Here is a 24,503-nt window from a genome sequence, read left to right on the forward strand (position 1 = left end):
TGCAACCTCTAGCCTTAGTTGCTTGCACGCAGTTAATTTTGTACATTCTGTCCCTTCCTGCCATGCTCTGATTATTATTTTCCTTATTGCTACCTTGCTCTCTTGCCTTCTCCTCTCTCTTTAATTTGTGGTATCTTCTCTCACTTGATCCCTCATCGCCACTGTTTAGTTTAAAGCCCTCTCTAACGCGCTAGTTACAAGACTTGCTAGAACACTAGTCCCAGCATGGTTCAGGTGAAGACCGTTCCAACAGTACAGCTTCCACTTTCCTCAGTGCTGGTGCCAGTGCCCCATGAATCGAAACCCATTTCTCCCACACCAATCTTTGAGCTTATTTACCCTACTCCAATTTGCTCGTGGCTCAGGTAGTAATCCAGAGATTATTACCTTTTGAGGTTCTGCTTTTTAATTTAGCCCCAAGCTGCTCATGCTCTCTATGCAGAACCTCTTTCCTCATCCTATCTATGTTGTTGGTACCATGTGGCCCACGACAACTGGATCCTCCCCCTCCCACTGCAAGTTCCTCTCCAGCCCCGAGCAGATGTCCCGAACCCTGGCAGGCAACACAGCCTTCTGGACTCTCGCTCTTGGCTGCAGGGAACAGTATCTATTCCCCTGACTATACTGTCCCCTACTACCACTAATTCTTATTTACTCCCCTTCTTGAATGGCTTCCTGCACCACAGTGCCCTGGTCAGTTTGCTCATCCACCTTGCAGCCCCCACTTTCATCCATATAAGCTGAAAGAACCTCAAACCTGTTGGACAATTGCAAGGGCTGAGGCTCCTCCACTTCTGCCTTCTTGATCCCCTTACCTGCCTTACTTGCAGTCACATCCTCTTGTTCCTGACCACTGACCAAATCAGAAGGCTCTATCCTATGGGGTGTGACTGCCTTCTGGAACAAAGTGTTCAGGTAACTTTCCAGCACCATGGACAGATTTTAAAAACCCAGAACAATTAGGGGAAAGATGAACCTACTTCGGTGATTGAAACTAGTCCAGGAGATCACATTGGGCCTGTAATGACTACCGCAAGATTGCTTTTGATTTTAGAAGATGACTTACTTTAAGGTAGCCCAGGGAGATACCGCAGAAGCAGCATGCATTGAAGTTAAAATATAGGCTGGGATTTTATGTGGGCGATGGGGGTCTCGGCTAAAGTGCCAGCAAGAGCCCTGCCTCCTCTGGGGAAGGCCCACCACATTATGTGCCAATTAGGCACTTAAGTGGACAGCAATAAGCCTTCCCTGGGATTAAGGACCCCGGCAACAGAAGTCCGGGCTGCTGAGAGCTGCCGGCTAATCAGAAGCTGACAACTCTTTAACTGAGCAGCAGCACCGTGGAGGCTGTGGCTGGTGCTGGACTCACTGGAGGCGCTGGACCCAGGCCACAGGTCAGTCAGGACGGGTGGGGTTTTGTGGGGTGGGGTTCGCAGGGGAATAAGGTGTACGAGGTTTGGTAGCAAGGGCATGGGGCTGGCTCTCAGCTTTTTAATGAGCAACCCCCTTGGGAGCCGGCAAGTAACCAGCACAGGTTTGCTTGGCGTGCTCCCCATGCGGCAACAGGCCCGCCTGCCACGGGCTATTACCAATGTTGGTGGGATGAGGCCCTTAATTGGGCATTAATTTTCACTTAAGGGCCTCATTTGGCAGATGGGCGGGAGGGCCATTTATGGGCCTTCCCATCCCAGTCTTAATTTGGGTGGAGGTGGGAAGGTGGCGCCACCGTCCTGCTTGATTATATGCTGTCCCTGCCTCCAAAGTCGCTGCGGGAGAGAGCATAAAATTCCCCCTATAGTGTGGATATTATTTCATTGGCTGTCCTTAATTAGTTGCAAACTTTCATTTGTCATACAGCTATGCAGAAGTACGAGCAGAGAGAAGAAGAAAGCTTGGCATAGAAGAGTCCCCACCAGAGATTATTGCTGATAAGGTGAGGTACACTAATAAGCAGATGAATGTTCTGGGTAAATAGTGGGTACCCTGATAGTCCTGAAGTGATTTGAGATCTGCATGCACATCATTGCATTTGTAAGTCTAAAACCAACAAAATTGTTTTTCTTCCATCCCTATGAAAAATGGCGATTTGCATCAGGACATTTGACTGTGTGGTAAGAAGGTAATTCTGCTAATTAAGAACAAAGAGCATATGTTGCAAGAGGTACAATGTTACAATAGGTAAAAGATTTTGTATTTGATATGTTGGAGGCTTTTAAAGAGAGGTTGATTAGCGTGCAGGAGAGACATGTTCCTGTGAAAATGAGGGATAGAAATGGCAAAATTAGGGAACCATGGATGACAGGTGAAATTGTGAAACTAGCTAAGAGGAAAAAGGAAGCATACATAAGGTCTAGGCGGCTGAAGAAAGACGAAGCTTTGGAAGAATATCGGGAATGTAGGACCAATCTGAAACGAGGAATTAAGAGAGCTAAAAGGGGTCATGAAATATCTTTAGCAAACAGGGTTAAGGAAAATCCCAAAGCCTTTTATTCATATATAAGGAGTAACTAGAGAAAGGATTGGCCCACTCAAGGACAAAGGAGGAAAATTATGCGTGGAGTCAGAGAAAATGGGTGAGATTCTAAACGAGTACTTTGCATCGGTATTCACCGAGGAGAGAGACATGACGGATGTTGAGGTTAGGGATAAATGTTTGATTACTCTAGGTCAAGCCGGCATAAGGAGGGAGGAAGTGTTCGGTATTCTAAAAGGCATTAAGGTGGACAAGTCCCCAGGTCCGGATGGGATCTATCCCAGGTTACTGAGGGAAGCGAGAGAGGAAATATCTGGGACCTGAACAGATATCTTTGCAGCATCCTTAAACACGGGTGAGGTCCCGGAGGACTGGAGAATTGCTAATGTTGTTCCCTTGTTTAAGAAGGGTAGCAGGGATAATCCAGGTAATTATAGACCGTTGAGCCTGACGTCAGTGGTAGGGAAGCTGCTGGAGAAGATACTGAGGGATAGGATCTATTCCCATTTGGAAGAAAATGGGCTTATCAGTGATAGGCAACATGGTTTTGTGCAGGGAAGGTCATGTCTTACCAACTTAATAGAATTCTTTGAGGAAGTGACAAAGTTGATTGATGAGGGAAGGGCTGTAGATGTCATATACATGGACTTCAGTAAGGTGTTTGATAAGGTTCCCCATGGTAGGTTGATGGAGAAAGTGAAGTCGCATGGGGTCCAGGGTGTGCTAGCTTGATGGATAAAGAACTGGCTGGGCAACAGGAGACAGAGAGTAGCAGTGGAAGGGAGTTTCTCAAAATGGAGACGTGTGACCAGTGGTGTTCCACAGGGATCCGTGCTGGGACCACTGTTGTTTGTGATATACATAAATGATTTGGAGGAAGGTATAGGTGGTCTGATTAGCAAGTTTGCAGACGACACTAAGATTGGTGGAGTAGCAGATAGTGAAGGGGACTGTCAGAGAATACAGCAGAATATAGATAGATTGGAGAGTTGGGCAGAGAAATGGCAGATGGAGTTCAATCCGAGCAAATGCGAGGTGATGCATTTTGGAAGATCCAATTCAAGAGTGAACTATACAATAAATGGAAAAGTCCTGGGGAAAATTGATGTACAGAGAGATTTGCGTGTTCAGGTCCATTGTTCCCTGAAGGTGGCAACACAGGTCAATAGAGTGGTCAAGAAGGCATACGGCATGCTTTCCTTCATCGGACGGGGTATTGAGTACAAGAGTTGGCAGGTCATGTTACAGTTGTATAAGACTTTGGTTCCGCCACATTTGGAATACTGCGTGCAGTTCTGGTCGCCACATTACCAAAAGGATGTAGATGCTTTGGAGAGGGTGCAGAGGAGGTTCACCAGGATGTTGCCTGGTATGGAGGGTGCTAGCTATGAAGAGAGGTTGAGTAGATTAGGATTATTTTCATTAGAAAGACGGAGGTTGAGGGGGGACCTGATTGAGGTGTACAAAATCATGAGAGGTATAGACAGGGTGGATAGCAAGAAGCTTTTTCCCAGAGTGGGGGATTCAATTACTAGGGGTCACGAGTTCAAAGTGAGAGGGGAAAAGTTTAGGGGGGATATGCGTGGAAAGTTCTTTACGCAGAGGGTGGTGGGTGCCTGGAACGCGTTGCCAGCGGAGGTGGTAGACGCGGGCACGATAGCGTCTTTTAAGATGTATCTAGACAGATACATGAATGGGCAGGAAGAAAAGAGATACAGACCCTTAGAAAATAGGCGACAGGTTTAGATAGAGGATCTGGATCGGCGCAGGCTTGGAGGGCCGAAGGGCCAGTTCCTGTGCTGTAATTTTCTTTGTTCTTTGTTCTTTGTACATTCCGAGAGAATATACACTTTTTACATACCAAGCTGCAGATTTGTTTTAAGGTACTTACAATATGTATACAGAAAATCTTAAGTATAATTTAGGATTCAAAGAAACACAAACCTGCAGGATCAAAACTTACAGTTATCAACTTGTGAACCTGGAAATTCAGTGGTGCTGTGCTAGTTTTTCAGGTGCAAAACAGGCATATAAGCATCCAATATGTGGGAGCAGAGAGAGGGGACAAGTGGTGTGCTTACTCTTTGGTTGCCAGAAGTGTACCTAATAAGTATCTGATTGGGTTGCACCATAGGCATCCAGGGCTCATGCCACAACTACTTAAATTGCTGATTGAAATATTTAAGTAAAGGTCCCATGTTTTAGGACCCTTTTGTGATATTGGACTCTCCAACGCCTGACTTGCCACGTGATAAACTCACCCAGCCACTCGTGATGCTAACAGGCAGGAAGACCTTAACCAGTGCTATTTAAAGGGCTCATTCATTGCATACAGGCTAGCTTTTGGTTTGTCCATTAAGGCTACTGGTTAATATCTGGGCACTTTTTTGGTCCATCACCAGCCTGACATCCTTCTGAATCCTCTCTCATTGCCCAGTTTATTTGAGATCACACATCATACAGATCTGTGCCTGGTTTCTTGCCAGTAGTCATGTTTATCCTGTGCCCATCCTCTATGATGCCTTTGTTTTAACCAGGCCATCAGGTTACAGGCTGACTACTGGCCATCAAAGAATATGCCCATCAAGTTGGCTCATGACTCCTATCAAGAACCCTGTAACAGCTGTTGAGCTGGCCTACGAGAGCCAGGAAACCGGGAAACATCATCGAGCAGGCAGTTGGTGTGCTGAAGCAATGTTAATGCTGCCTGGCCTATTTAGAAGAACCTTTGCAGTACAGCTGTGAGCAGGTATCTAGATTTGTGGTCAACTGTTGCATTCTCCATAAATTTGCACTGAGGGGGAGCCAGTCCTTACTGCCACATAGGCGGTAGGAAGAGGAGGAGCATGAAGAGGAGGAATTTTAGGAGCAACATCAACCAGAATTGATCTTAGCTGCCAGAGCTCTGAGAGCAATTTATGAAACAGCGCTTCACCTAAGCCATCCCTGCTACACCAATAGTCTGGCAATTCTGACCACCACCCCCCTTGCTACCACCATCTATTGTCTTCCTCCAGTTCAGTCTTATGGGCTTGCCTTCACTTCACTACAAATGTAAACACCAATAACAAACTGAAAACAAAAAGCAAATTTACGAAACAACTCAATTCCATCTGTATCTAACAGTTATTAGAAAATAATAACAAATTTCCCTTGTGCAAGCCCTTAATGCTTGTCTTCTGTCCTTGGTTAGTTAACCTAGGGCTGCTACAAAGTGCTTCCCCAGTGGCTATAGCCTAGGAATTGGAAGACTACTGAACTTGTAGGGCGGCGCAGTGGTTAGCACCGCAGCCTCACAACTCCAGCGACCCGGGTTCAATTCTGGGTACTGCCTGTGTGGAGTTTGCAAGTTCTCCCTGTGTCTGCGTGGGTTTCCTCCGGGTGCTCCGGTTTCCTCCCACAGCCAAAAGACTTGCAGGTTGATAGGTAAATTGGCCATTATAAATTGCCCCTAGCATAGGTAGTTGGTAGGGGAATATAGGGACAGGTGAGGATGTGGTAGGAATATGGGATTAGTGTGGGATTAGTATAAATGGGTGGTTAATGGTCGGCACAGACTCAGTGGGCCGAAGGGCCTGTTTCAGTGCTGTATCTCTAAATCTAAATCTAAACCTGTCAGATGGCTGTGGTGGGTGACCTTGAATATCTGTGGCTGGCTGCAGACTACACAACCTTGAGGAGGACTGGGGCAGTCTGCCCATCTGGCTGTGTGGCACTAATGAGGACAGAAATGGAATGGACAGCTGGAGAACAAGCACGCTGTCATCCTGAGAGAGGACAGCTGGAAACTTTCCTGTGGAGCCAAAACCGTTCTCCTGGGATGACGCTTTAGCATTCCTGCTGTTCTGTGTGAAAACAGAGTGCAGCGGCTCTGGAAGCCCCTGTCAACAGTCGTCGCCAAAGCCAACGTGGAAGCCATTTGAGCTTCCATGGAGGCTGTCAGTAGATGCTCCATCATGTTGGGCACCATTGTTGTATTTGTGGAACTGACTGCTTGGTCCATCTTGAACATAATGGTCTGCAAAATCTTTATGAAGCCTTGACACAAGTTGGAACTTAACTCCTCCATGCTCTGAACCACTGGGCTGAATTTAGTGCAGCTGTTTGGAGTGGGAATGGAGCTGTGGGAGGCCAGAGAATCGCATTGGACATATCTGCTGGAAATCCGACGATGTGACATTGGATTTAGTCAACGGCGGGATAGCACCAAGGCAGTGTTGCCGCCCTGACGTGACGGGAATGCAATTTAAATTGTAGAACAGTTAGTTTTAATACATTAGTGTGTAAATTATTGCAATTCAATGGCGGACTTGGAACTAAGTGGACGATGGTCAGCCGTCACGTGCCTTCGGATACCTGGCCTTTGAAAGCCCAACGGACAGAGGTGAGTACTCAGTGCCACGATGGGTAGGCAACCATGACCAGCTCTGCATAGGAGAAGAGGAGGGAGCAGAGACCATTGTCAGCCTGCAGTGCTATGTGCTGTGCGTGGGTGAGCTGGGTCTGCAAGGGGGGCTCCTGTGTCTTGGGTGGTCTGCAGGAGGGGCTGGGTCTCCTGGGACTGGGAGTACCGGGTGAGCTGGATCTTGGATGGACTGCCAGGGGTTGCCTGGTTTTGGGTGGCTGTACCGGGTGGCCAAACTGTTGAGTGAGAGGGTCGGGTGCCTATGCTGCTAGGTGAGAGGGTCGGCTATCAGCAAGGGTGGGCACTGTGGGCCATCAGGGAGTCTGCTGGGAGAAATTGCAAAGGTACAGCTGCCAAGGCAGGGTTGTCGCTGCATCAACACTGTTCTGGAGACCCACTGATCATCCAGCATGGGACTCATACACCACGGCTTTTTGGTCCCCCGTGGCATGATGCAGCACCTCCGACCGAGGGAGGGTTAGGAGGCAGCTGCACCTGCTCTTGAAACTCCATGACGAGAAGAGCAGCAGCCGGCCATGCCAAGAAGGGCCCACCTGTGCCAGACCGTGTATCGGACTCATTCAGCTGCCTTCAAATGTCTGAGCGGCATTGTTAGCAAATACTGTGGCTCTCCAGGCAGGCCATCAACAACTTATACGCCCTGCTGCAGGACAAGTTGCGACCTTTGGGTTTCCCTATGGCACTTAACTTTTACGCATCTGGATCATTCCAAGGATCCAGCGGAGATATGTGGGGTCTCCCAGGCAGCATCCCACCGCTACATCAAGGAGATGACCAATGCCCTGTTCATGGGGATCGGTGATTACGTGCATTACCAGACTGACCCTGACGGTCAGGCTGAGAGGGCCTTCGGCTTCTGAGCCATCACTGGATTTCCCTGAGTGCGTGTGATAGATTGCATGCATGTGGCCATCAAGGCTCCAACAGACCAGCCAGCCATCTTCATCAACAGGAAGGGCTTCCATTCCATCAACGTTCAACTGGTCTGTGACCACTGAAATCGTGCCCTGGAGGTGTGTGCCCGCTTCCCGGGAAGCAGCCATGATGGCTACATACCTCGACAGTCCCAGGTGTCACTGCTTTTCAGGCCCCCTGCTCGCCTTCAGGGATGGATTCATGGGGACAAGGGCAGGAACTGATGCCTGTGAGGAATCCTTGCAATGCAGCGGAGGAGAGGTACAACACTTGCCATAGCTCAACCCTAGCGACCATCGAGCAGGCTATTGGGCTGCTGAAGATGAGATTCCGTTGCCTCGATCGATCCGGTGGAGCCCTGTAGCATGCCCCGAGGGTTTTGCGTATCGTGGTAGTCTGCTGTGCTCTGCACAATATTACACTGCAGAGGAAGGTGGCCTTGAGGACATGATTGAATGACATTCCTCCAAAGACAAGGAGGATGCGTAGGAGGGTGATGAGCAGGCAGCACTGGATGTTGAAGCCCTTGCACCAGAGGCCAGACACATTGAGTGATGGGCCAAGGAGGCAAGAGACAGGCTCATACTTGTCTGCTTCCAGCCACCATGATGGCCTCTCAGAGTAAAATCAATAAAGACTCACTTCAATGCATGCAGTCTGTCACCTCCTTTCTATTTGTCTTCCGTGCCTAGCGCCCAGCTGAATCACATGGTATGGCCCATGGGCGACCCCATTCAAATGAGGGCTGTGCCTACATTGGCATCCACTAAGGGGGAAGGGTGAAGTCAGCAGCTCACAATTAATGCATGATAAAATAATCACTTTTCCACAATGAAGGTTAATTTCATTAACAAAAGAACTTTATATGACGTGTGACCCCTGCGATAGAAGCTGAGCTGGAGGCAGGCTGCTGATCAAGCTGCCCCATGGCCTGGGATGACTTTGACAGCTGTGCTTTGGCTGCCTGAGGCCTGGAGGGCCCTGGCTGCCTGAGGGATTCCTGCACTGGTGCAGGACTCTTCTCAGATGTCGCGACGACTGGAGCTGGGATCACTGGCGGAGGGGCTGAGAAGCCGGTGTCCACTTTCAGAGTGCCTTGTGGAAATCAGCCTGTCCTCCTCCCCTGAACCTTCCTGATGATCAGAGAAGGACGAGGAGCTGGAGAAGACTCCAGGGGCCTCATCCTTCTCTTGCCTTGCCACTGCTGCGTTGAGCACATGGCCAAGGCGAAGGTGGGCAGGCCTGTGCACATTTGTGGGATCCGGCACTCCATGAGGGTTGCCAATCTCTAAATGGAGGATGCCATGTGCTCATATGCCTGAGATATGGCAGCACTCATGGCATGGATGGACTCTTCCACCGTCCACTCATGGCTATGCATGGCCTCTGGCATCTCCGTCAGATGTTGCCATACCTCTCTCTGCAACTGCAGCAAGCCCTGTACTGTCGACTCCAGAGGGTCATCATGGGCCTGGCCACCCATAGTCCTTCAACTCGGAGACCTCGGTTGTCTCAGCCAGCTGCTCAGGAGCATGTGCAGTGCTGTCGCCAGCTTGTGACCCTGATTCTACAGCCGAGTGGAAATGCACCGAGGTGAAAGTATCTGTGCTGGTGGAAGGTGCAGGAGAGTCGTGGGCCTGTGCATCCTCTGACTGCAGATCCACCTCAGACATGAAATTACGTCCCCCGTCTGCTTGAGTCTCCTGAAGATGCCGACCTGCATGAGAGAACACAAACACGTGTGGTTAGGCTGTGCAGATCTCTTCATGCCAACCATGTGATATGGATCTCCGGAAGTGAACTGTATGTCGATGAAAGATAATCCTCAACGTCTTGCGCAAAGACTCCAGTCTCTTCATCTGACATGGAATGACCACCCTGGGTCCCTGCTAATTCAAGTGACTCCTGCTTAGCTGTCGAGAGAGTCTGAAGATCTGGGATGTCTCCCTCCAGTTATGGGCCCTCTTGGCTTGAAAGTGGAAAAAGTTAGATAGTAATACTTCGCAGAGAGATCAACATGACTGTTCTGCTAGTGGCAGCTCCTTGTCCCCTACTGGGGTATCCTATATAGGTCACGCTCGTGTCCGCTCTCTCGGGAGTTAATGCGGGTGAGCTGTAAAAGAGTGTGGCCTGTGGCCAAAATGCAGCAAATCATCTGTCAGAATGAGGTAATGCCTAACCCCCCTGCCAGTGCCTTTGTGGTGTCACCTTCTCCATGTCTCGCTTTCTCCTGCATAGCCTCTAGCAATCCCTGAAAAACAGAGAGGTATGGAGCAGGCACCTTGGCAGAATGAAGTTGAGCACTGTGCCCATGTCCGGGGGTGTGAGCCCACGGCTGCTGATCTCCTCTGCCATCTCCATCCAGGCTTGCTTGGTCAGGTGGGAAGACCTCTTCTTGCCATTGCTGGGGAAAAGGACATACTGCCTTTCCCTTGCAGTCTGGAGGCGAATCTCGAGGGAGACGTCTTTAAAACATGTCTTGTCTCTGCCATCCTTTGAGGTCTGGCTCCGTGGGGTGGGGTCGGGGTCAGGGGGGTGTCCAGGCCTCGCAACTGCAATGGCTTCACCCGAGAACACTTCAAATGAGTCCAGAGCAGCAATGCAAGTGGGATGGCAAGTCTGTAATATGGCGCCAGCACCTGCTCCGGAGTCAGTTGGCGTCTCGCATCCTGCCCCCGCCGCATGATTGGCTGGACCTTGCACCTCCATTATTACAATTGGCCACCCACCGCCTGATAGCGGTGGGCTGGCCACCCACGTGACAAGTGGGAACGGCACACATTTTTGAGTTGGCCGCCAGGGTCTGCGACAGGCTCACTAAATTCAGCCCATTGTGTGCAAGATCACTGGCAAGCTGCACAGTGCACTGAGCATTTCCTGGTGTATGTCCATCATCCTTCTTCAGTAGCCTAGACCCTTAAGGTCAGTATCTTGAGTCCTCTGCAGCAGAGCTAGTATAGGTTGATAGGTAAATTGGCCATTATAAATTGCCCCTAGTATAGGTAAGTGGTAGGAGAATATAGGGACAGGTGGGGATGTGATAGGAATATGGGATTAGTGTAGGATTAGTATAAATGGGTGGTTGATGGTCGGCACAGACTCGGTGGGCCGAAGGGCCTGTTTCAGTGCTGTATCTCTAAATAAAATAAAATTTAAAAAAAAATAAATAAAAAATAATCTTGCTCTGTGGTGAGCTGCCATCTGTTGCATCATATGTCGCTGCCTTAGCTCTTGCACACTTGTATGGGTGATTCACCACCTGAAAACCCTTCATCTAGCCTAGAATGTGTGGTACCAGTATCTGAGTTTGTGCTTGCTGGGCTGAAATCGCATGATGGTGCATCTTCAGGAAGGCAACTGAAATAAATGAGAAGGACTTGGGTTAGCTTTTAGCATGAGGGGAGAGTAGGGAGCGAAGTGGCTGCTGGTTTTCATCCAGAATGTGTATAGCATGAGATAGGAGAAAAAAGGATAAGGTGTAACAAATCTCTACATGCTTGTGATGCTCAGCATGTTTTCATCCATGGCAAATAGTGTGTGCAGGCAAACTTGGCTTCCTCTTATGGCAGCCTCCTGTCTCTGGTTGTGCGCGACTTCCTGCTGCAAGAAAGAAGGAAGCATGGTAGTGAAAGTCTTATGAGATGTTTAGAGAATGTGCCTGTAATGATAGAATAGTTGGTATGCAGTATTTAAGATGTGAGATGTGGGGTAGTGGGGGTTGGAATAGTGGTAAGTGTACAAGTATGAGGGGAAGGAGGTGGAGTCAAGTGTGGTGCAGTGACTATCGTAGAGTGAAAGGAAATGGAGGAGGGAAGTATACCATTCAAATTGGCAAAGATAGTCTGGACGATGAGTTTATAGGAGGTTTTTGCGACAGTTTCCTAGAACAATGTGTTGTGGAACCAACTAGGGATGAAGTGGTTTTAAATCTAATATTGTGCAATGAGGTAGGGTTAGTTAGTAATCTCATGGTAAAAGATCCTCTCGGAAAAATTGATCATAATACAATTGAATTCCATATTAAGTTTGAGAGAGAAATACTAGAGTCCACAACAAAAATCTAAAACTTAAAGCCAATTACAAAGGAAGATAGGAACATAGGAGCAGGAATTTGCTATTGAGCCCGTCGAGCCTGCCCCGCCATTCAATATGATCTCGTGACTGATCATCCACTTCAATGCCTTTTCCCCACACGATCCTCATATCCCTTTATGTCACTGGTATTTAGAAATCTGTCAATCACTGCTTTAAACATACTCAATGACTGAACTTCCATGGCCCTCTGGGGTAGAGAATTCCAAAGATTCACAACCCTCTGAGTAAAGATATTTCTCCTTATCTCAGTCCTAAGTGGCTTCCCCCATATTTTGAAATTGTGTCCCCTAGTTCTAGACTCCCCAACCAGGGGAAACATTTTAGCTGCATCTATCCTGTCTATCCCTTTAAGGATTTTGTAGGTTTTACTGAGATCACCTCTCATTCTTTGAAACTCGAGAGAATACAGGCCCAGTTTCCCCAATCTCTCTTCATAGGACAGTCCCTCCATCTCGGGAACAAGGTAAGGGGGCCGAAATTGCACACAGTATTCCAGGTGTGGTCTAACCAAGGTTCTATACAATTGAAGCAAGACTTCACTACTCCTGTACTCAAATCCTCTTGCGATAAAGGCTAACATACCATTAGCCTTCTTAATTGCTTACTGCACCTGCACGTCAGCTTTCAGTGACTTATTGACCAGAACACCCAGATCCCTTTGTACATCTACACTTTCTAATATCTTACCATTTAAGAAATACTCTGCACATCTATTCCTCCTACTAAAGTGGATAACCTCACATTTTTCCACATTATATTCCATCTGCCACATTCTTGCCCACTCTCTAAGTCTGTCCAAATCCCTTTGAAGCCGCTTTGCATCTTCCTCACAACACACATTCCCACCTAGTTTTGTGTCATCTGTGAACTTGGAAATATTACATTTGGTCCCCACGTCTAAATTATTGATATATCTAACAATGATCCCTGCGGTACCCCACTAGTCACAGCCTGCCAACGTGACAATGACCTGTTTATTCCTATTCTCTGCTTTCTGCCTGTTAACCAATCCTTAATCCATGCCAGTATATTACCTCCTATCCCACGTGCTTTAATTTTGCTAATCAACCTCCTGTGGGGGACTTCATCAAAAGCCTTCTGAAAGTCCAAGTATACCACATCCACCAACTCCCCTTTATCAATTCTGTTAGTAACATCCTCAAAAAAACTCCAATAGGTTCGTCAAACATGATTTCTCATTCATAAATCTATGTTGAGTATGCCCAGTCAGGTTATTATTATCCAACTGTCCATTTATCACATCCTTTAGAATAGATTCTAGCATTTTCCCAATGACTGATGTAAGCTAACAGGTTTGCAATTCCCTGTTTTCTCTCGCTCTCCCTTCTTAAATAGTGGGGTGACATTTGTAACCAATCTGCAAGAACTGCTCCACAATCTATAGAATTTTGGAAGATGATCACCAATGCATCCACTATCTCCATAGCTACCTCTTTCAACACTCTAGGATGTAGAATATCAGGTCCTGGGGACGTATCAACCCTCAACCCCATTAATTTCTCCGATACAACCTTCTTACTAATAATTTCTTTCAATTCCTCATTCTCCCTAATCCCTTGGATCTCTAATTCTGGGAGATTTCTTGTATCTTCCTCAGTGAAGTCAGACACTAAGTAATCATTTAGCTTCTCTGCCATTTCTCTATTCCCCATTAATAAGTTCTCCTGACTGCCTGTAATGGACCCACATTTGTCTTAGCCAAACATTTCCTTTTTACGTACCTATAGAAGCTTTTACAGTCCATTTTTATATTTTTTGCTAGCTTACATTCATATTCTGTTCTCCCTGTCTTTGTCAGTTTCTTCATCCTCCTTTACTGTATTCTAAGATTCTCCCAATCCTCAGGTTTACCACTGTTTCTGGCAACTTTATAGGCCTTTTCTTTTAATCTTATGCAATCCTTAGCTTCCTTTATTATCCACATTGACTGCCTTTACTTTTGGTGTTTTTGTGCCTTGAAGGAATGTATAGTTGCTGTAAACTATATATTATTTCTTTAAAGACTATCCATTGCCTATGTACTGTCATACATTTTAATGTATTTCCCCAATCCACCTCAGCCAATTTTCCTCTCATACCTTCATAATTTCCTTTGTTCAGATTTAACACCCTGGCTTCAGATTGAACTATCTTACTTTCAAACATAATTTAAAATTCTGGCATATTATAGTCACTCATCCCCAAAGGTTCTTTTACAACACAATTATTAATTAGCCCTTTTTCATTACACAATACTAGATCTAAAATAGCCTGTTCTCTAGTCGATTCCTCAACATACTGCTCCAGAAAACCATCCCTAACACACTCCAGAAACTCGTCCTCCACAGCATTAGGTGCTCATTAGGTTTACCCAAGCTATATGCAGATTGAAATCACCCATGATTACAGTATTACCCATGCTACATGCTTCTCTAATCTCCTGATTAATACCATGCCCTACACTACCACTACTGTTTGGTGGCCTATAAACAACTCCTACCAATGTTTGTTGCCCCTTGCTGTTTCTTAGCTCCACCCAAACAGATTGCACATTTTGTTCTTCCGATCTGAGATCCTCCCTTACTAATGTACTGACCCCATTCCTTATTATCAGTGCAACACCACCTCCTTTTCCTTTTTGCTTGTCCTTCCTAAATGCCAAATATCCTTGAATATTCAGTTCCCTGTCTTAGTCACCCTGTAGTCACGTTTCCATTATGGCAATTAGATCATACCCATTTATCTCTATTTGTGCCTTTAAATCATCTACCTTGTTGCAAATTCTGTGTGCATTCAGGAAGAGTGCCCTTAATAGAGTCATAGCGAGATACAGCACCAAAACAGGCCCTTTGGCCCACCGAGTCCATGCCAACCATCAACCACCCATTTATACTAATCCTATATTAATCCCATTTTTCCCTCTCACATCCCCACCTTCCCTCAATTCTCCTACCAGCTACCTACACTAGGGGCAATTTTTTACAATGGGCAATTGACCTATCAACACACAAGTCTTTGGCAAGTGGGAAGAAACCGGAGCACCTGGAGGAAATCCACGCAGTCACAGGAAGAACTTGCAAACTCCGCACAGGCAGTACCGAGAACCGAACCCAGGTCGCTGGAGCTGTGAGGCTGCGGTGCTAGCCATTACGCCGCCCGTGTCTTCTTAACCTTGTCTTCTTGACATTATTCTGCATTCAAAACCTAGTTGATGCTTGCCTTTGTTTTGCCTGCCATCTAATGTCGCTTGCTACTTTTCTACCTCCTGTTACCAGCTTTACTTCCTTCCAATTTGAGCAACTCCTCAGGTTCCCATCCCCCTGACAAGCTAGTTTAATCCTTCCCCAACAGCACTAGCAAATCTCCCTATGAGGATGTTAGTTCTGTTAATGTGTAGTCATCCATCTTGTACAGGTCCAACCTGCCCCAGAACCGGTCCTGATACCCTCTCTCCTACACCTATGAGAATATCACAGCTGTACTGCGGGAGGACACCTCAGAGGGGTCATGCAGCGAGGCAATATGGGTGGAGCTCAGGAATAGGAAGGGTGCAGTCACGATGTTGGGGGTTTACTACAGGCCTCCCAACAGCCAGCGGGAGGTAGAGGAGCAGATATGTAGACAGATTTTGGAAAGATGTAAAGGTAACAGGGTTTTAGTGGTGGGTGATTTTAACTTCCCCAGTATTGACTGGGACTCACTTAGTGCTAGGGGCTTGGATGGGGCAGAATTTGTGAGGAGCATCCAGGAGGGCTTCTTCAAACAATATGTAGATAGTCCAACTAGGGATGGGGCCATTCTGGACCTGGTATTGGGGAATGAGCCCAGCCAGGTGGTCGAAGTTTCAGTGGGGGAGCATTTCGGGAGCAGTGACCATAATTCCATAAGTTTTAAGGTACTTTTGGATAAGGATAAGAGTAGTCCTCGGGTGAAGGTGCTAAATTGGGGGAAGGCTAATTACAACAATATTAGGCAGGAACTGAAGAATTTAGATTGGGGGCGGCTGTTTGAGGGTAAATCAACATCTGACATGTGGGAGTCTTTCAAACGTCAGCTGATTAGAATCCAGGACCAGCAGGTTCCTGTGAGGAAGAAAGACAAGTTTGGCAAGTTTCGGGAACCTTGGATAACACGGGATATTGTGAGCCTAGTCAAAAAGAAAAAGGAAGCATTTGTAAGGGCTGGAAGGCTAGGAACAGATGAAGCACTTGAGGAATATAAAGACAGTAGGAAGGAACTTAAGCAAGGAGTTAGGAGGGCTAAAAGGGGTCATGAAAAGTCAATGGCAAACAGGATTAAGGAAAATCCCAAGGCTTTTTATACATATATAAAGAGCAAGAGGGTAACCAGGGAAAGGGTTGGCCCACTCAAGGACAGAGATGGGAATCTATGCATGGAGCCAGAGGAAATGGGCGAGGTGCTAAATGAGTACTTTGCATCAGTATTCACCAAGGAGAAGGACTTGGTGGATGATGAGCCTAGGGAAGGGAGTGCAGATAGTCACAGTCATCTCATTATCAAAAAGGAGGAGGTGTCGGGTGTCTTGCAAAGCATTAAGGTAGATAAGTCCCCAGGGCCTAATGGGATCTACCCGAGAATACTGAGGGAGGCAAGGGAAGAAATTGCTGGGGCCTTGACAGAAATCTTTGCATCCTCATTGGCTACAGGTGAGGTCCCAGAGGACTGGAGAATAGCCAATGTTGTTCCTTTGTTTAAGAAGGGTGGCAAGGATAATCCAGGAAATTATAGGCCGGTGAGCCTTATGTCAGTGGTAGGGAAACTATTAGAGAGGATTCTTCGGGACAGGATTTACTCCCATTTGGAAACAAACGAACTTATTAGTGAGAGACAGCATGGTTTTGTGAAGGGGAGGTCGTGTCTTACTAATTTGATTGAGTTTTTTGAGGAAGTGACGAAGATGATTGATGAGGGAAGGGCGGTGGATGTTGTCTATATGGACTTTAGTAAAGCCTTTGACAAGGTCCCGCATGGCAGACTGGTGCAAAAGGTGAAGTCACATGGGATCAGAGATGAGCTGGCAAGATGGATACAGAACTGGCTTGGTCACAGAAGACAGAGAGTAACAGTGGATGGGTGTTTTTCTGAATGGAGGGATGTGACTAGTCGTGTTGCGCAGGGATCAGTGCTGGGACCTTTGCTGTTTGTAGTATATATAAATGATTTGGAGGAAAATGTAGCTGGTCTGATTAGTAAGTTTGCGGACGACACAAAGGTTGGTGGAGTTGCGGATAATGATGAGGATTGTCAGAGGATACAGCAGGATATAGATCGGTTGCAGACTTGGGCGGAGAAATGGCAGATGGAGTTTAATCTGGACAAATGTGAGGTAATGCATTTTGGAAGGTATAATGCAGGTGGGAGGTATACAGTAAATGGCAGAACCCTTAGGAGTATTGACAGGCAGAGAGATCTGGGCGTATAGGTCCACAGGTCACTGAAAGTGGCAACGCAGGTGGATAGGGTAGTCAAGAAGGCATTCGGCATGCTTGCCTTCATCGGTCGGGGCATAGAGTATAAAAATTGGCAAGTCATGTTGCAGCTGTACAGAACCTTAGTTAGGCCACACTTAGAATATTGCATGCAATTCTGGTCGCCACACTACCAGAAGGACGTGGAGGCTTTGGAGAGGGTACAGAGGAGGTTTACCAGGATGTTGCCTGGTCTGGAGGGCATTAGCTATGAGGAGAGGTTGGAAAAACACGGATTGTTTTCACTGGAACGACGGAGGTGGAGGGGCGACATGATAGAGGTTTACAAAGTTATGAGTGGCATGGACAGAGTGGATAGTCAGAAGCTTTTTCCCAGGGTGGAAGAGTCAGTTACTAGGGAACATAGGTTTAAGGTGCGAGGGGCAAAGTTTAGAGGGGATGTGCGAGGCAAGTTCTTTACACAGAGAGTGGTGAGTGCCTGGAACTTGCTGCCAGGGGAGGTGGTGGAAGCAGATACGATAGCGACGTTTAAGAGACATCTTGACAAATATATGAATTGGAAGGGAATAGAGGGATATGGGCCCCGGAAGTACAGAAGGTGTTAGTTTCGGCAGGCATCAAGATCGGCGCAGGCTTGGAGGGCCGAATGGCCTGTTCCTGTCCTGTACTGTTCTTTGTTCTTTGTACACCAATTCTCCAGCCACGTGTTCAATTGATCAATCCTCCTATTCCTATGCTCACTAGCACGTGGCACTGGGAGTAATCCTGAGATTACTGCTTTGGAGGTTCTGCTTTTAAATTTGCTTCCTAACTCTCTCAAATCTGCTTTCAGGACCTCATTCTTCTTCCTACCTATGTCATTGGTACCAATGTGGACCACGACCACTGACTGTTCCCCCTCCCCCAGAAGGATGTCCTGTAGTCGCTACGTGACATCCTTGACCCTGGCACCCAGCAAGGCAACACACCATCCTGGAATCACGTTTACTGCCACAGAAACACCTGTCTGATCCCCTGACTATCGAATCCCCTTTCACTATTGCTCTTCCACACTTCTTCCTTCCCTCCTGTGCAGCTGAGCCACCTGTGGTGCCACAGACTTTGCTCTGGCTACACTCCCCGAGGAACCATTGCTCTCATCAGTATCCAAAATGGAAAACCGATTAACAAGCAAGATAGACTCACAGGACTCCTGCAATGCCTACCTGGTTCTCTTATACTTCCTGACGGTCACCCATTCCCTCTCTGCCTGCATGCTCCTAACGTGCAGTGTGACCACCTCTCTAAACATGCTATCCACGTAGTCCTCTGCCTCACGGATGCACAACAGTGACTCCAGCCGCCACTTGAGTTCCAAAACCCGGAGCTCAAGCTTCTGCAGCTGGTGACACTTCCTGCAGATGTGTTACTGTAGGATATGAGGTGTGTCCATGACTTCTGACATACGGCAGGACGAACGTTCCACTTGGCCAAGCTGACCTGCTGTAATGTAACTTTAAAAACTTTTTATTACAATGAGAATTAAAATAACTTACCAGTTGCACATCAGTCAGCTTCTTCCCCTGTACTGAAGAGAGAGGAAGCTACTGGAGGCTGAAAAAAGGTAGAAGAATGAAAGAAAGATAGGAGCCCCTCTGTCACACACAAAAGTCTCACTTTACACTCTGTGCACTCAAATTTATTTATTTTCTTAATTTATGGTGCCCCTCCTGAGTGAACTCCCTCACTTACCAAACTCCCTTCTTCACACTTTGTGCCCTTCAGCAGTACTGAGAGTCCCCTGAATTTATACTCTGAAAACAATGCTGTGTCAGCTCTGCTAGAGCTCTGCTAGAGTGCAGAAACCAGTTTAAGCTAGCTGCCTAATTAACTAGCTACAGCTACTTTGAGTGTTGTATACCCCTGTTTAAAACTGCAAGAAACCTAACTTAACTCTTAACTGAAACAGAAATTTTAATTTATTGCTAGATGTAAACAAAACAAAAACTAGTCTTGAGAGATTAACCCTTAAAATCCACTCACTTACCAAACTCCCATCTTCACACTCAGTGCACTTATGGGGGAGAGCTGGCTAAAGGTTGATTGGGTAAATAGACTGAAAGGTATGGTGGTACATAAACAGTGGGAAACATTTAAAGAAATTACTCAAAATATTTCACAAACGTACGTTCCATTAAAAAGCAAAACCTCAGCAAAAAGATGCATCCATGTCTTACTAGGGAAGTTAAGTATTAGATTAAAAGAAGAGGCTTATAATGTTGCGAAGAACTCAAATAAGCCTGAGGATTGAATAGTTTTAGAAACCAGTAAAGGGTGACCAAAAAGTTGATAAAAAGGGTAAAAATAGAATATGCGAATAACCTAGCCAGGAATATAAAAACAGATTGTAAGAGCTTTTCAAGTATATAAAAAGGAGAGTAGCAAAAGTAAACTTTGGTCACTTAAAGGCAGAGACATGAGAGATTATCATGGGGAATGAGGAAATAACAGAGACATTGAACAAATATTTTGTGCATGTCTTCACAGTAGAAGACTCAAATTACATACCAGAAATAGAGGGTAACCAAGGGGCTAATAAGAGTGAGGAACTTAAATTAATGTCAGCAGAGAAAAAGTTTTAGAGAAACTTAAGGGGCTAATAGCAGACAAATTCCTAGGAGGTGCAGGGCAAGGCTAGATTACTTAATGAGTATTCTGCATTGGTGTTTATCGCTGACAAAATATTGGTAGAAGAGGAGGAGATTGTAGAGGTAATGGCTGAGGTGAAAATTGCTAGGTATTAAGTATGTACTGGAAAGGCTGGTTATGCTTAGAGTGGATAAGTCGCCTAGTCCAGATGGTTTGCATTTCCAGGTTGGCAAAGGAAGTGGGAGTGGAAATAGTGGAAGGGCTTGCCAAAATCTTCCAATCTTCCCTAGATACAGGGGAGGTGCCAGAAGATTGGAGAGTGGCAAATGAATGGGTGAAAGGCCAATCCTAGTAACTACAGGCCAGTCAATTTAACATCAATAGTGGGTAAAGTTTTAGAAAAAATAATTAGGGCAAAAAAATCAACAGACACTTGGAGAGGTTTGAGTTAATTAGCAAGAGCAGCACAAATTTTTAAAAAGCAGATTGTGCTTGACTAATCTAATTGATTTTTTTTTTGATGAGTAACAGAGAAGGTTGATGAAGGGAACGCAATGAATGTCTGTATGGATTTTAAGAAAATCATTGACAAAGTACCACATAAAAGACTGGTTAACAAAACTGAGGCTCATGGAATAAGAGGGTCAGTATCAGCTTGGATAAAAAATTGACTCAAGGACAGAAAATAGCGAGTCATGGTAAATGGTTGTTTTTCAGACTGGAGGATGGCACACAGTGGTGTTTCCCAAGATTCAGTACTAGGACCACTGCTTTTTTGATATATATAAGTGACTTGGATATTGCAATACAGAGTAAAGTTTCAAAATTTGCCAATGGTACCAAACTTGGAGGTGTGGCAGTGAGGATGATACCAATCGACTGCAACAGGACATAGATAGGTTAGCAGAATGGGCAGACAAGTTGCAGGTGAATTTTAATACAGAGAAATGTGAGGTGCTGCATTTGGCAGAAGGGATAAGGAGAGGCAATGTAGACTAAATGGTACAGTTCTAAAGAATGTACAGGGACAGAGGGATCTGGTGGTTCCTCAACATAGATCTTTGAAAGTGGCAGGACATATTGAGAGAGTAGTTAGCAAAGCATATGGGATCTTGGGCTTCATAAATAGGGATATTGAGTACAAAAGCAGGGAAGTTATGCTGAACCTTTATAAAACTCTGGTTAGACCACAACTAGAGTATTGTGTCCAGTTCTGGTCACCATGCTTTAGGAAGGATGCGAGGAGTCTTGAGAGGAGATTTACCAGAATGGTTTCAGGATGAGGGATTTTAGCTACAAGATTATGTTTGAGAAGCTGGCCTTGTTCTCCTTAGGGCAAAGGAGATTAAGGGGAGATTTGATAGAGGCATACAAGATTGATAAGTTTAGATAAGGCCTATAAAGAAAAGCTGTTCTCATTAGCTGATGGTACAAGGACCTGAAGACACAAATTTAAGATTTTGGGCAAGAGATGCAGGGGGCATGTGAGGAAGAACTTTTTTTGACACACCGAGTGGTAATGACCTGGAACTCTGGCTATGAATTTGGTGGAAGCGGAGATGATAAATGATTTCAAAAGGAAATTGGATGGGCACTTGATGGAAATAAACTTACAGGGCTATGGGATAGAGCCAGGGAATGGGACTGATTGGATTGCTCTACAGAGAGACAGCATAGACTCATTGGGCTGAATGGCCTCCTTCTCTGCCATTATGACGCTATGACCTGATGGCCTACATCCTAGGGTTCTAAAAGAGGTAGCTGCAGAGATGGTGAATTCACTGGTTATGATTTTCCAAAATTCCCTAGATTCTAGAATTGTCCCAACAGATTGGAAGTTCGCAAATGTAACACCACTGTTCAACGAAGGAGGTTGAGAGAAAATTGGGAACTACAGGCCAGTTAGCCTGACATCACTTGTCAGGAAAATGCTAGAACCTATTATGAAGGAAATTAAACAGTGCACTTAGAAAATCATAGTATGAAGAGACAGTGTCGACATGACTTTACAAAAGAGAAATCGTGTTTGACAAATCTGTTCGGGTAGAGAAAGGGGAGCCAATAGACGTTGTAGATTTGGATTGCAAAAGGCATTTGATTAGGTGCCACACAAAAGGTTAATACGCAAGTTAAGGGCTCTTGGAGTTGGGGGGTAATATATTAGCATGGATGGAGGATTGGTTAATGGAAAAGGAGCAAAGAGTAGGGATAGACGGGACATTTTCAAGTTGTCAGGCAGTAACTAGTGGAATGCCGCAAGTATTGGTGCTGGGGCCTCATCTTTTTACAATCTATAGTAATGACTTAGACGAAGAGACCGAGAGTAGTGCATCCAGGTTTGTTGACAGTATAACGCTAGGAGGGAGTGCAAGCTGTGAGGAGGACACAGGGAGGCTGCAAAGAGATATAGACAGGTTAAGTTAGTGGGCAACAAGGCGGTAGATGGAGTACAATGTGGGAAAGTGTGAAGTTATTCACTTTGGTAGTAAGAATAGAAAAGCAGAATATTTTTTTAAAAGGTGTGAGATTTTTCGATGTTGATGTTCAGAGAAACTTGTACAAGGAACACAAAGTTAGCATGCACATACAGCAAGAAGTTAGGAAGGCAAATGGCATGTTGGCCTCTATTGCAAGGGGATTGGAGTATAAGAATAAGAAAGTCTAGCTACTGTTGTACATGGCTTTGGTGAGATCACACCTGGAGTACTGTGTGCAGTTTTAGTCTCCATATCTCAGGAAGGATATACTAGCATTGGAGGCAGTACAGTGAAGATTCACTAGATTGGTTCCTGGGATGAGTAGGTTGGCTTATGATGAGAGGCTGAGTAAATTGGGTCTGTACTGTCTGGATTTTAGCAGAATGATAGGTGATCTCATTTAAACATACAAGATTCTGAAAGTGCTTGAAAGGGTAGACTCTGAGAGATTCTTTACTCTGGCTGGGAAATCTAGAACACAAGGACAGAGTCTCAGGATAAGGACTGAGATAAGGAGAAATATCTTCACTTAGAGGGTTGCGAAACTTTGGAATTGTCTACCCCAGAGGGTTGTGGATACTCCACCATTGAGTATATTCAAGACTGAGATCAGATTTTTGGCCTTTCAGGGAATCAAGGGATAAGGGAAGCGGGTGGGAAAGTGGAGTCGAGGCAGAAGATAGCCATGATCGTATTGAATGGTGGAGCAGGCTCGAGGGGCCCTATGGTATACCCCTGCTCCCATTTCTTCAGGTCTTATGGTTTTTTGTATTGTGAAGTCAAGTTGGAGGTGTGAGGAGAGAAGGGAGCAGTAATCTTGTTAGCTCTGATGAGGTCATTAAACTTTTTCCAGCATTGCAGCTGTGCCCTAGAGCTAAACTCCTGGTATTGACCCCCTCTGTGACCTCGACTCATAGGCGACAAAGCTATTTATTGCTTGAAGGGCCTTCTACCCCCTGAGGGACTGCTTGCACCAGGGCCTCCAATGTGGCAGCAGGGAAGCTGGGTCTCCTGTCTGGTCCTCCTGCATTCACTTTTCTCTTCAGAAGCTTTCCCTGCTATCTGCAGCCAGCTCACCTTTAAGAGGTGCTGCCTGACTCTAAAATGCCTGATTTTTAGTATCCTCAAACAGGGGTGTAGCCAATGAAGAGCTCTGGCTGCATGCCTGAGTTATTATAATGATCTGGCAGCACTGATTTTACATGGTCCCTGTGACCAAGTGAACAGATACATGACGTATACGCCCTTCCACCCCCCAACCCCCGCATGCTTCTTTTTTGGGCAAAGTTTACGAAGGGAGCACACAGGCTGCAATTTTATGTGCTCCCCATGGCAGGTTTGGAAGCAGGGAAAGCGTGTAATCGGTTGAATGGTGGTGGGGTGGACCCTGCCACCTTCCCACCTCCGCCAAAATTGTCAGGGGCGGGAAGGCCTCTGATGGCCTTCTCACCCCACCACCAATTGAGGCCCTTAAGTGGGCAATTAATGCCCAATGAAGGGCCTCAGCCTGCCGCTGCTGCCACCGCACTTAGCCTAACGGCGGATGGGCCTGTCACCACACGGGAAGCATGGCAAGAGAAACAGTGTGGGTTGCTTCCCGGCTCCTGGGGCGAGGGGGAAACCTTGTTAAAAGCCACAGTGCCTGAACGAGGGACCCGACACCGGGAGGTGGGGGTGGAGCCACTGAGAGCCACCCCTCTGCCCTTGCGGCCGACCCCCCTACACCTCCTCCACCACAATCCCCACCACGTGAGACCCTCCTGCCCTGACCTACCTGTGGCCTGGGTCCAGCGCCACTGCTAGGCCTTAGGTTGATGCTTTGCCTGCAGCAGCCACCACTTCCACGGTGGGACTCCTCAGTTAAGGAGCTGCTGGTCTCTGAATAGCTGGCAGTTCTCAGAAGGCAGGACTTCTATCGCCAGGATCCTTGATCATGTGGAAGGCCCGCCGCTGTCCAGTTAAGTGCCTAATTGGCACGTAATGTGGCGGGCCTTCCCCAGAGGAGGCAACGCAGGGTTCATGTCAGCACTTTTGCCGGA

At 46.4% G+C, this 24,503-nt stretch overlaps 1 protein-coding gene across 6 annotated transcripts in view; it reads left to right on the forward strand.

Moving 5' to 3' along the window:
* clocka (clock circadian regulator a) overlaps nt 1-24,503 on the forward strand; it is a 280,411-nt gene that overhangs the window by 216,016 nt on the left and 39,892 nt on the right. For all 6 annotated transcript variants that reach the window (XM_068035102.1, XM_068035091.1, XM_068035120.1 and 3 more), the window contains one exon: nt 1,858-1,933. In XM_068035102.1, the coding sequence (XP_067891203.1) occupies nt 1,858-1,933 (76 nt within the window). The remainder of the gene's footprint in view (nt 1-1,857; nt 1,934-24,503) is intronic.

The sequence above is a fragment of the Heterodontus francisci genome, chromosome 1 (assembly GCF_036365525.1).
Source record: "Heterodontus francisci isolate sHetFra1 chromosome 1, sHetFra1.hap1, whole genome shotgun sequence".
Classification (NCBI taxonomy): Eukaryota; Metazoa; Chordata; class Chondrichthyes; order Heterodontiformes; family Heterodontidae; genus Heterodontus; species Heterodontus francisci.